At 39.5% G+C, this 12,659-nt stretch overlaps 1 protein-coding gene and 1 pseudogene across 2 annotated transcripts; one reads left to right on the top strand and one right to left on the bottom strand.

Moving 5' to 3' along the window:
- Positions 1 to 1,290: 1,290 nt before the first annotated feature.
- On the bottom strand, positions 1,291 to 5,756 carry LOC147301591 (macrophage mannose receptor 1-like). The gene is made up of 4 exons (XM_086283919.1): positions 5,620 to 5,756; positions 2,916 to 3,223; positions 2,257 to 2,543; positions 1,291 to 2,162 (listed from the first exon to the last, which is right to left on the bottom strand). Exons 2-4 carry the CDS (start codon positions 3,187 to 3,189, stop codon positions 1,974 to 1,976), a joined length of 750 nt encoding a protein of 249 aa, XP_086140045.1. The 5' UTR covers positions 3,190 to 3,223; positions 5,620 to 5,756; the 3' UTR covers positions 1,291 to 1,973.
- On the top strand, positions 3,829 to 11,210 carry LOC147301590 (uncharacterized; annotated as a pseudogene). The gene is made up of 5 exons (XR_015127266.1): positions 3,829 to 4,146; positions 8,573 to 8,755; positions 9,551 to 9,745; positions 9,834 to 9,910; positions 10,163 to 11,210. The product of XR_015127266.1 is annotated as an uncharacterized LOC147301590 (transcript).
- Positions 11,211 to 12,659: the final 1,449 nt, after the last annotated feature.

Here is a 12,659-nt window from a genome sequence, read left to right as displayed (position 1 = left end):
TGAAACAATGTTAATTAGATTATAAGAGTTTTAGACTGACCTATTTCTTACTTTCACCTATTTTTTTTAGCATTTGGTTGCAGTTAAATGTTGACCTTTCTCCCTCCGTCTTTTTTCTCAGCCACCTCACCAAGCAAGATGTTCAGCATTAACTCTAAAGACTCACTTACACTTTGCCTGCATGTACATGGGAAATACAGCATGATATAGGCACAGAGACGAGGAGAGAGAGAGAGACGGAGCATAGACTAACAGCCAAAAGTTTGGACACACCTTCTCATTTAATGTTTTTCTTACTTTTCATGACTACTTATATTGTAAATTCTCACTGAACGCATCAAAACTTTGAGTGAACACACGGAATCATGTAGTAAACAAAAAATGTGTGAAATACCTCAAAACATGTTTTATGTTTTCTTATCCTTTGATTTAATTACTGCTCAATGATGTTCATGAGGTCGTCACCTGAAATGGTTTTCCAACAATCTCATTAGGAACCAAAGATCTGGACTCATCAAACCATGCACAGATTTCCACAGGTCTAATGTCCATTACTTGTGTTTCTTGGCCCAAACAAATGCTTTTTGGGGACACATTCAAAGTTGACTGACCTAGACCTTCTGTAATGTAATGATGGACTGTTGTTTGTCTTTACTTAGCTGATTGGTTCTTGCATATTACAGCATAAATTCTAACCATTCTCAAATAGGGCTGTAAGCTGTGTACCAACCCAACTTCTGCATAACACAACTGATGGTCCCAACACCATTAAGGAAATTCCACAAATGACCCCTGACAGGGTACACCTGTGATATGAAAACCATTTCAGGTGACTACATCATGGAGCTCACTGAGAGAAGGCCAAGGGTTTGCAGCTCTGTCAACAAAGCAAAGGGTGGCTACTTTTAGGAATCTAAAATATAAAACGTATTTTAAATTTTTTCTTTGCTACATTATTCCATATATATTGCTTGATATATTTGATGTCTTCAGTTTGTATCTACAATGAAGAAAGTAGTAAAAATAAAGAAATAAGAAGGTAGAAGAATATTAGTGCTGGCTTTGCACGTGCCTGAGCATGAATGTGCACGTGTACTACCCATCATTGGAATCATTCTCCTATTGCCTGACCCAGTTCCAGCCAAGCTTTATAATTACCTCAAGATACTTTGGTATGCAGAGAAATTTATAGTCAACTTAATGACTGCAAGATGCAGCAAATTGCGAAAATGTCTTCTTCTTTTGATTACCTCCAGATAATCAGTTAGTCAAAATGATTTGATTACCTGACTTTCCCTCTTAATTCCTATGTACGTAGTTAGAGTGTACTTCTCGAATTCTGTAAAACATTTTTTTCAAAAGGAATACAAGACGGCCTGTTTTAGATGTAAAAAAAGCCTCATAGCAGTGAAAGTAACCATATGGTTCCCTCACCACTGCTTATAAAGACAAAAATAATTGCTTAACTGCACATTAATCTTTATTTAATATCTTTATTGACTTGAGACAACTTTTAAATTATGTATAGTCCAGAATTTACTTGACATGTCACACAACTACATTAGGAAAATAACACATATAACAAGACGTTATGATTTTTCTGGTTTGCATTAATCTATCATCATTGTATAATCTAACAGTATGAAAACATCTCATCACTATTTCTCACCTTTTCAATGTACTGACTATATTAACTGATATATTTGTAACATGCATCATGAATGAAGGTACAATTATTCTAACTCAAAAACTTTTAACTGGTAGTGTAAAGTGTTGGTCAGGTTCCCATTGTTCTTGGAATTTCTAATTTTGGACTCACTCATATACCTGAATAACGGTTCATTTTTGTTTAACCCTGTCTGTGGAGTCTGCTTTGGATTATTTCTCCTGTTTACTTTGACACACATGTATCTAAGTGTCATAAGATGGAAAGGTAAGTACAGATATATCAAATTTTTACTTAAGTACAGCACTTAATTCATTTTGGAACAGAGAAAGTTCCTTTTCTGCTGGCAGTTTCTTATGCCGTAGGGTGAACGACCATTCTTCTCGAGGACGCCACAGAGGCCCTCGGTTGGGCATTTTGGGATATCCTCATATTGCATTTCTTCTCCACCCACCCACAGCCACTCACCAGCCAGGTTACACAGGCCTGTCCACACCTGCCAACAGTAAACAAAGAGAAACAAACAAAGTTACAGTAAGTATAGTTATGAGTCTCTCACCAACACAAACGCATGCAGAAAACTGCCCAACCTCATCAGTGGTAGCCTCTTTTGCGGTCTCTCGTGCAGTGGTGTAGTCATCTGGAGTGATCAGGGAGGCCAGGTCATAGCCGTGGTTCCTGTATGAAGAGGCTGGATCTTCTGTGACCACTCCATCCAGAGACCTGCAGTGTTCTAATGCCTCCTCCCATGTTTTATTCTCCTTCACCAGAATCAGCTTTTCCTCATAACATAGGAAAGTTTTTTTTTCATTACACTTCTTGCTTTCCCATTTTCCGTTGCTTCTTCTGTTCACACAGTTTTCATCCTTTTTTGGTGCTGCAAGAAGTCGAAGTACAATAGAGAAAAAAGACGGCTGGATTTCAGAGATGTTTTAAAGGTCTATTTTTATCTAGATTCAGTATCAAATCATTTTACCAGTACAGTGTTTATGTGTCTAACAAACCCTCCTTGCTGAAGTTCCAGCTGAAACAGTTGGTTTGGGACTTCATGAAACTCATTACAGTCAACACTGTGGTAGACAACACTGCTCCACACTGTAAATCTGATCCTTTCTCACCACTCAAATTGTTGAATGCTCAAAATGTCTCAAATTGATTTCAGGTCACAATGCAAATAAGTTTGGTATAATTACCAGTAAGTTTGATCTTGTAACATCTAAGGAGTAAGAAACATAGTATGAGAATTTACCGCCATCCCATGGTGTGAAGATGGCTATTTTGCCTCCTCTGGACCATTTCCATGGACTTGTTGCATCCTTCCGGGACAAACCGATCCATCCAGAGTACTGTAGAGCTTCATTCTCTTCTGCAGTTCTCACTCGGACCAAGTCAGTGTGGTTCTTCCTGCAGAATGTTACTGCCTCTTCCCAGGTATACTCGTAAGGTTTATTATAAAACTTGATGTCCAGCAGATGTCCACACACGGGGAAAAGAATGAGCAAGAGGGCAACGTGCTTCGTCATTGTGTTTTTCACAGGAGAAAAGTGGACAAAAAGCCTGCACAGACAGGACACAGAACAGAAATTTTATAGTGAGGAAGAGCAGCGTCTGCTGTGTCCACATAACGCTCTACTGATAAATGCTGGGAACAATAAACTCTTCATTAAACACAACTAGAATAAATTGCACAGATATAGGTGCTTGTGTGTTTAAAGAAATCAATAAAACATTTCAAATTTCAAGTGAAATGTCCTATTATTTAAAAAGAAAAGAACACAAAACAATAGAAATACTAATTTAAATAAATTGTTGTAATGACATTTACAAAATAAGAGTGCAAGTGAGATCAAACTGAATAGTGAGATAGCTTTTGTCTTTTGTTCTTCTTTGGCAGATCATACACTGTGTTCGGTGTCCAGTGTTGGGGAGTAACGGAATACATGTACCGCCGTTACGTATTTAAAATACAAAATATGAGTAACTGTATTCCGTTACAGTTACCGTTTAAAAAGGTGGTATTCAGAATACAGTTACTTTGTTGAAATAAATGGATTACACTGCGGTACTTTCCTGCTTCATTTTGTCGCGGGTCAGGACTGTTTGGGTTTTGTTTGACAGCTACGTTCTGTTGTCCCAGGCGACAGTGTTACAGTTGCCATGGTTACAGGGCGACGCTCTCTCTCTCTCTGCGACTGTGTGTTTCCTGGGTGAGAGAGCGCCTTTTCGTTGTTGTTGTTGTTGTGCTAAGCTAACAGGCAGAATGCTACAAGCATAGCTCTAAAGAATGTAGCCTCATGGGCAGTGTAGTCCGTGCTGCAGGGAGAATGGACTGCCATACACGTTATGGGTCTGTGAGCGCGAGGAGGGAGAAAAAGGGGAGTGGAAAGGTACGAGTTGTCATCGAGGAAAAACGGGAGCTGGAAGCATGTAAATATAATAATAACCACTGCAGTCAAGAAGAGTGCCTGACGAGCCCAGTTGTAAGTAAGCTATTAAGACTCGACTGTGTTCGTGTTTTCCTCCGAAAACAATAAGTTCCGTTGGAGCAGCCTTTCAACGCCTGTCTCTGTCTCTCGCAAGAAAAGTTGACCCACACAACAAAGTAAAGCTATTTTTCGGCTACGAGCCGACAGGGACCCCGCCGTATTAGTCAGAGGTCCCTTTACTACAGTTCGGAGTCGCGGACCTTCAGTAATAGTAATAAATCACACAGCAATAGTACATTCACGTTGTTGTAAAAAGCATGATAATATATTAAGTAATCCAAAGTATTCAGAATACGTTACTGTCATTGAGTAACGTAACGGAATACGTTACAGAATACATTTTGGGGCATGTATTCTGTATTCTGTAATGGAATACATTTTAAAAGTAACCTTCCCAACACTGTCAGTGTCTGATCCCTTTGTCACGATCCTGGGTCATCTGACCCAGCGTATTGAGTTTTAGTTTATTTTGATGTTTAAAGAGCACTAACAGTGTAGACCAGTCTAAATGGATCTTTGATGACATAAATAGCATTTTGGTTATTTCAGGTTAATTCCTCTATAAACGGCTGTTTCAAAAATGTAGATGTAATAACTCTTTAGCAATTAAGTGTCATGATCTGTCTTGGTTCCCCGTCTCGTTAGTTAGACTATGTTCAGTTGTGTTCCCACCTGTGGTCTATGCCTTGTGCTTTTAATGTCTGCCTCTTCCTCCGCTGGTTGTTGTGATCACCCTGAATGCTGGGTTTTCTGCTAGTCTGTCTGTTTAGTTTAAAGTGTTTTCCCAGTTTTAGTTTATAATGAATAATTCCAGCAATAAAGCTGTGTTTTGAGTTTAGTTTGGATTTTGGGTCCATTCCTGGCTGCCTAACACAGCTGTTATGACACCAAGTACTTTCAGACACTACAGTGACTGTGGTCCAGTTTATACAGGAATACTTCTTTAATGAGCTGCCTTTTTTAATTATTATTTTTTTTTATCTATACTTGTTCCTATATCTATGTGACAGTTTAATTAATCATGGTTTTCAATCACTGACATGAAAACAGGAGTTAAACCAATTCAGTTCTCTTTCAGTTGAGCTGTGTTTATTGTCACTTTGCTCACTACATATTTTGTCAGCTATAAATTTTACTACTATTTGCTGTCAGTCAGTGTAAAACATTACAACAAAATCAAAATCAGACAAAGACGTAATGTGTTAACCTAAGTCTCAGATGGTTGTTTTAGTGAAATTGCTCTAAAATGACGAAAGAAAAATTAGAGAATGAGTTGTACATGCATACATGCTAGTCTCAGGAAGTTAAACTGCTTTTAATATACAGTTTCAGCAGATTAAAACTGAAATCAGCCCAACTGATAAAGTCCACAACTTACGTGGCTATCACACTGTTTTCTCTTCATCTCTTTATAAATATAAGTCTCTGTCATTCATTCATCGGACCTGTTTGTACAGCAGCACTTACCTTGGTAGATGTTAGCAGGGAATCTTTGAAATTCACTCTGGTTATGATCCCTCTATAAGACACCAGTGGTGATTCAGAGGTCTGTTCAAAACCTGCCATCCAGGTCCCAACTAATTTGATGGATAGCTCTGGCCTGGCATCCCCCAAGTCATTTAAATCAGAAGCAAAGCAGCAGCAGCATTTAAATACACTCTATTCTGGATATTTACTTAGTCCCTTCCAAAGAACCTTCAGGGATCATGTAATGTAAACCACCACACCCTACTGACAGAAAGCTGTCTAAAGGTGGGGATTTTTGTGTTTGAGTGATGTGCCTTAAAACGTTTTTTTAACTGTAGTGTAAGAACATTGTTTTAATATTTTTGTTTCTGCAATATATGCACACCATATATATATATGAGAGTGAATACAGCAGCTTCAGAGAATGAAAAAGTTGGTAAACCACAATTAGCAGGACATCCCGCACTTTCTCCATTACAGGTTTACAACCTTTAACTGCCTCATTAACCTCCTAGGACCTGGCGTCCACATATGTGGACATCACATTTTGGACGCAATCGGTCTCTATACTGTCCGTTTTCTTTTCAGCTGCTTTTAAGCATGTTTCTTGTCGTCGTTGTTCCAACACAGTGCGTTTGTTTTGATTTGTGGACCCGGAAATGGTGCCGCGCTCCCACAATACATTGCGGCGTGACGTCAACTCCAAAGCCCTGTTAAGAAACGGGGGGAAGCTTTAGGATTGACGCCGGTGTTTTGAGATGTGAGAGATTTGGGACGTTTAGCGCAAATCTTGTGTAGTTAGTGTGTAGTGTATTCAGTAGTTTTGTTGTGTGTGTCAGAACAATGAAGCGACTGCTGTGGCGACTGAGTGATACATCTCCTGTTGTCAGGCCTGCAGGCAGTAGCGGTTTTTGATACGGGCGACGTGGGCGGTTGCAGGAGAGAGGGAACTGGGAGCACTGCAAAGAACTGTACTATAAGAAGCACCAATCACAGAAACAGTGTGAACAAAATAAAAAGGCTGAAAGTAAGATTCCTGAATTGTATCGGATTCTTTGGGATTACAATGAGATTAAGTTCAAGAAAAAACTGAAGTTAAATCACAGACAGAGGATGAAGCACAAACCTGAATCATGCACAAGCCCCTCTGTGACTGTGAGACGTTAACATCTTTGAGATATGTAATAGAAATTAAATTAGGGTAAGGAGCAATAATTCTTAATGGTGTTTTGTGTCCAAAAGTTGATTCTGTTCATCTGGATGTAACGTTTTGTGGGAGAAACGTTTCACCACGCTGGTGGAAACCCAAACAAAACACGCATTAAAAGGCTGTAGTGCCTGTGTCTCAATCTCATGACCAATGTCACCCCTACTTGCGGCCCGCATGATGACGTGAAGAAATATTGTAAAAAAAATTATTCACAAAGGTTATTTAATATGAAGGCAATAGGCAGAGTGTTACAGGCACAGCCCTAAAGAATGTAGCATCATGGGCAGTGTAGTCCATGCTGCGGGGAGAATGGACTGCCGTACCTGTTATGTGTCTGTGAGCAAGGTAGGGAGAAAAAGAGAAGAAAAGTACAAATTGTCACTGACCAGAAGCGGGAGCTGGAAACATGTAAATGTAATAATAACCACTGCAGCCAAAAAGAGTGCCTGACGAGCCCAGTTGTAAGTAAGCTATTAAGACTGTACACCGTGTTCGTGTTTTCCTCCGAAACAATAAGTTCCGTTGGAGCAGCCTTTCAACGCCTCTCTCTGTCTCTCGCTAGCAAAGTTGACCGAGACAACAAAGTAAAGCTAGTTTTCGGCTACGAGCCTGAGACGGAACCTGACATACAGGGAGTGCAGAATTATTAGGCAAATGAGTATTTTGTCCACATCATCCTCTGCATGCATGTTGTCTTACTCCAAGCTGTATAGGCTCGAAAGCCTACTACCAATTAAGCATATTAGGTGATGTGCATCTCTGTAATGCGAAGGGGTGTGGTCTAATGACATCAACACCCTATATCAGGTGTGCATAATTATTAGGCAACTTCCTTTCCTTTGGCAAAATGGGTCAAAAGAAGGACTTGACAGGCTCAGAAAATCGGAAGGTTGCCGGTTCGAGCCCCGGCTTGGACAGTCTCGGTCGTTGTGTCCTTGGGCAAGACACTTCACCCGTTGCCTACTGGTGGTGGTCAGAGGGCCCAGTGGCGCCAGTGTCCGGCAGCCTCGCCTCTGTCAGTGTGCCCCAGGGTGGCTGTGGCTACAATGTAGCTTGCCATCACCAGTGTGTGAATGGGTGGATGACTGGATGTGTAAAGTGCTTTGGGGTCCTTAGGGACTAGTAAAGCGCTATATAAATACAGGCCATTTACCATTTATCTGTAATGACAATATCAAACTACAGAGTTTTGTTTTTTTTCCTAAAATTTTCAGATTATACGTTTGGAGGTGCTGAGATTGAAATTTCACACCACTTTATTAACTTGTTTAAAAAGACCAACACAATGCAGGAGCCGTCTCATGGCCACAACTGTGGACTATCAACACTGATGATGAGGAAGATTTTTTGTTTTATTTCAGCAACTCTCCTGACAGTGCTCCGACAGACTTACCCTGTGAAACCCATGTAATCGGTTTGGCCCTGTCTCGTGATGAGTTGTGAACTAACAACTTTTTCTATGTAAAAAAAAGAAGCATTTTTCTCTTTGTATATAAATAATGCTGATGTCATGTGACGAGATTGTTAGGACCAAGTACAATAATCTCAGTTTTATCTAAATTTAGAAGCAGAAAATCAGAGGTGTTTAGCTGTCTAAGACATCCCTGTAGTTTCACTAGTAAAAGTATCAATTGCATAGCAGTGAAAATGTATTCTATGCCTTCTGATGATACTGCCTAAGAGAAGCATGTATAATGTAAACAGAATGGACTATTTACACAATCACTTCTGTGTTCTATGTAGTCCTGCCCCAGTGCTTCCGGTGTGGTTAAACCATGGCGACGTTCTACACTCGCTGCCTACAAGAGCTCCCAAAATTGAACATCACTGATGTTCATCGGATTAGCAGAGTGACGACTACCCCCGCCAGCAAATTAGATAAAGGATTTCAATTATATGCTGCATCATATATACACAACTACGAAGGTAAGAAAACATAAATTAACCGACAAAGAAACGCTAGCTAACGTCAAATGCAAACACTATGTTACTCCGCTATGTCCTTCATTTGATGTCAATTCTCTATATTACATGTTTTCTTAAACTGTATTTTATGTCGTCCGAAACTATAGTTGAGGTTTTCTTAACTAATGTCACTTTTGTTGTTAGACACTGTTATAATAGCGTTAGGTAGTTGGCTAACTAAGGAAGTAGTTAACTACCTAATGCTACTCTTGCTAAGTGTAAAGTATATATGTTTAAGACGTGCTGACATGAGTAATACAGAAATAATGCTAATGGTACTTGTATCTTTATTCAGTGTCCAATAAAGACAGGTTGTCAGGGGAGGTCGGTGTGAGAGCCCTGTGCTACAGGTCACACGGACTAAGTGTAGGCAGGAAGCTGTGTAAAGTTGTTAATCCCCATTCAGTGGGGTTCTGTTCATTTAAGCATTAGTTAAGTTCATTCCTAAAGGCCCATCAACTTGAATGTTTTCCTTGTCTTCCTGCTTTATCACTCCTAATTTGACTAGTCAGATAGTTTAATCAACGTGTGTGGGTGATCAGAAACATTTGACGCCAAGTTAATACTGCAAATATACACAATCTAAGTTATTACAGTTATCAAGGATGGTTAAGTTGTTTTAATAGGGAGAGAAAGAAACACTAAGCTTTCAGGAGGGTAAGCCTGTAGGGGTCAGTAACCATAACACTGAACTATGTTCCTGTTCGGCTCTTCCATGAAGATGTTACATTTTTAATTTTCGTTCTTTCTTCTTAGATTAAGCTTCTGGATTCATCGCCGGTGATACTGACACATAGCCAGTGCTCGTGTGTGGCAGGCGCTGTTATGTGCAATCACACAGTGGCACTGCTCTTCCAAACAGCACACTACTCACAACTCAGAGTGCCGGTTGTCCCCCCTGTGCATAGCTGCACGGAATCTGAACAGCAATGGCACAAGCCACGGACAGTGGTAATTTAAATGAGGTTAAAGTTTTTGAATTAGTCCATGTTTACATATGAACAGCAACACCATCCACAGTAAATGTGTCTTCTGTTAGGGTGTGAAGCCAGGACCCATCAACTCCATGATCTTCACTAAGCCGGTACCAAATAGGATGGCCCAGACTGGAGTACGGTAATTAGATTTGTAAAAGTTGGTTTCATGTGTTACAAATATATGTTGCTATTTGTTCATACATACATGTGTCAGAATAGGTATTAATTTACATACATTACACTTTCTGAAGACAGCTAACTCAGTCATGTACATATACATCCCAGTCTCTAACTTATGCACCACTGTTTTACACCTTTTAGTTTTTAGTTTAGTTGTTGTTCAGTATAATAACCTTCTTTCTTACATTATTGTCATTGATGTTTTCTTCAGGAGTGGCTTCTACAGAGGCATTCTTGTTCAGAATAACGGAGGCATACGCAAAATTTAATATTGAGGACAGGCCACTTGTGACCACAATGAACATGAGACCTGACAAGCCCCTTGTGGAAAGTGCCTTTGGGCTGGTGCAGGAGGGCAGTGTTCTGTCATATCAGCAGCTGGTTTTGACAACCCGGTACATCACACTACACCGTGATGCACCACCAACACCGCACTTGCCTCTGAAGGGGTATGACATCTTGCCACCAGATTGTGTGTTTGTGTGCTCAGAAGAAGAGCTTCTGCATCTGAAAAGCTTGTCTGTAACTCTGGAAATGGCTCACAAAATAGAGGAAGCTACACGTGAGCAAAGCTCTTCGTCTGAGTGAATGAATACCCCCAGTTTGGCTTCAAATGTCCCAATGTACAAAACTTTATTGACTGCAAATATGTGCAAATGGAATGTGGTACCCCTAAACTAAGAAAGAGCCACGCATATTACTGGCAAGGGCAAGGACAACTGCTCATCAGTGGAATGCAGTGGTGTGACTTTGTTGTGTGGGCACAAGAGGACTACCTAGTGCAAAGAGTATACACGGATACAGATGTGCACAATGCAATCGGAGAAAAGGCTGACTACTTATTTTTTTACATGTATATGCCAAGATACCTGTGTTTGGAAAAATGAACAGTGAAAACATAGCAAAAAGGAAAACAGATCCTTCAGGCTGGCTGGAACAAAATAACTGTTGTTTTATTTGCAATATATTTCATGAATTCTTTTGTTGTTACTTGTTGTTACATGTTACTTTTATGTGAAATCAATAAACTTATTTACGCAATGGCATCAATTTCATTTTTTAAAAACACACATTAAAACATTGAATTTGTGCAGAACTTATTTACATGGTAAGTATTTAAAACTCCATGCCTAACATACTGATATACATTTAGACAATAACACAACTGAATGAAGAAAATGACAAATGGTATTTTTGACGTTACAAAAGCACAATGTCATGATCTCTTTTAAGACTGTGCTCTTCTTGATCGTCAGGAGGAACTAGTTCAGGGCGTGGCTCCGTTCTTTCCCAAACACTACGCCGCGGTGGTTCAACTTTATAGCCATTCCACTCAAACAGTGTTGGTACAGCACCTTTAATAAGCCGCCTTCGACCATCGAGGGTTGTTGGATCTATGAGTTGATCACTGGCAAAGTGTCTGCAGAAGACCCTGGTGTGAGAGGTAATCGTGAAATGATCCCGGCGTATGTTTACCAGCCATTGTCTTCTCAAGTCGGAATGGGTCGGAAAGCCATGAAAACTTAGTATACCGTTAAATTTGGCTGAAGCCGTACAAAGTGGGACACAGTAATGCTCGGAGTATTTCTTCTCCTGTTTTTGAAAATGTTCTGTTTTAAATACTTTTCTTTTTATTCTCATTCTGAAGCGACATTAGCATAGCAACCGATAGATAAACAAACATACCAGAAACACCCAAGCGGTAGTATTTGGAAATGGAAATACGTCACATGCCCTAGTGCAAGTAGTCCATTGGTCCAGGTACTGAACCCTGTGGAACTCCATAATTAACCTCAGTGTGTGAAGCAGACTCTCCATTTAATAAATAATAATAATTGTAATGAAATATTATTGTCAACAGTATCGAATGCTGCACTTGGGTAAACTGATTGTCTGAGGAGGAGGCTCAGACAATCAGCAGCCAAATGCAATAGTGAAAAAACAATAAGAAAAACAGTACTAACATTGTCTTTATTTGTCTTCATTTGAAGTTGCTGCAATCAGTGGTATTTATATTTAAATATTGTTTTTTAAAGATTAAATAATTGAAAAAATGATGTGCATATATTACACAAACACAAATATTAAAACAATGTTCTTATAGTAACGTTTCAAAAAATGTTTTAAGGCACGTGTCAGCTTTTATTCCATTTCAACATCACTCAAACACAAAAATACCCATCTTTGGCAGTTTTCTGTCAGTAGGGTGTGGTGGTTTGCATGTACATGATCCGTGAAGGCTCTAGGGAAGTACTCAGTAAATATCCAGAACACAGTGAACTACTATGGAAAACAATCCAAACTGAGACTGTATTTCAATGCTGCTGCTTTGCTTCTGATTTAAATGACATATGGGATCAAATTAGTAGGAAATAGGTGGCAGGTTTTGCATGAACCTCTGAATCACCACTGGTGTCTTATAGAGGGATCATAAGCAGAGTGAATTTCAAAGCTTCCCTGATAACATCTGCCAAAGTAAGTGCTGCTGTACAAACAGGTCTGATGAATGAATGGCAGAGACTTATTTATAAAGAGATGAAGAGAAAACAGTGTGATATCCACGTAAGTTGTGGACTTTATCAGTTGGGCTGATTTCAGTTTTAATCTGCTGAAACTGTATATTAAAAGCAGTTTAACTTCTTGAGACTGTATGCATGTACAACTCATTCTCTAATTTTTTAGTCATTTGAGAGCAATTTACTAAAAAC

The sequence above is a fragment of the Aulonocara sp. 'chitande type north' Nkhata Bay genome, linkage group LG23 (assembly GCF_057382095.1).
Source record: "Aulonocara sp. 'chitande type north' Nkhata Bay isolate Kocher_YH1m ecotype deep benthic linkage group LG23, A_spYH_male_GT1.1, whole genome shotgun sequence".
Classification (NCBI taxonomy): domain Eukaryota; kingdom Metazoa; phylum Chordata; class Actinopteri; order Cichliformes; family Cichlidae; genus Aulonocara; species Aulonocara sp. 'chitande type north' Nkhata Bay.
Note: the sequence above shows the minus strand (reverse complement) of the source record. Positions and strands in the feature narration are given on the sequence as shown.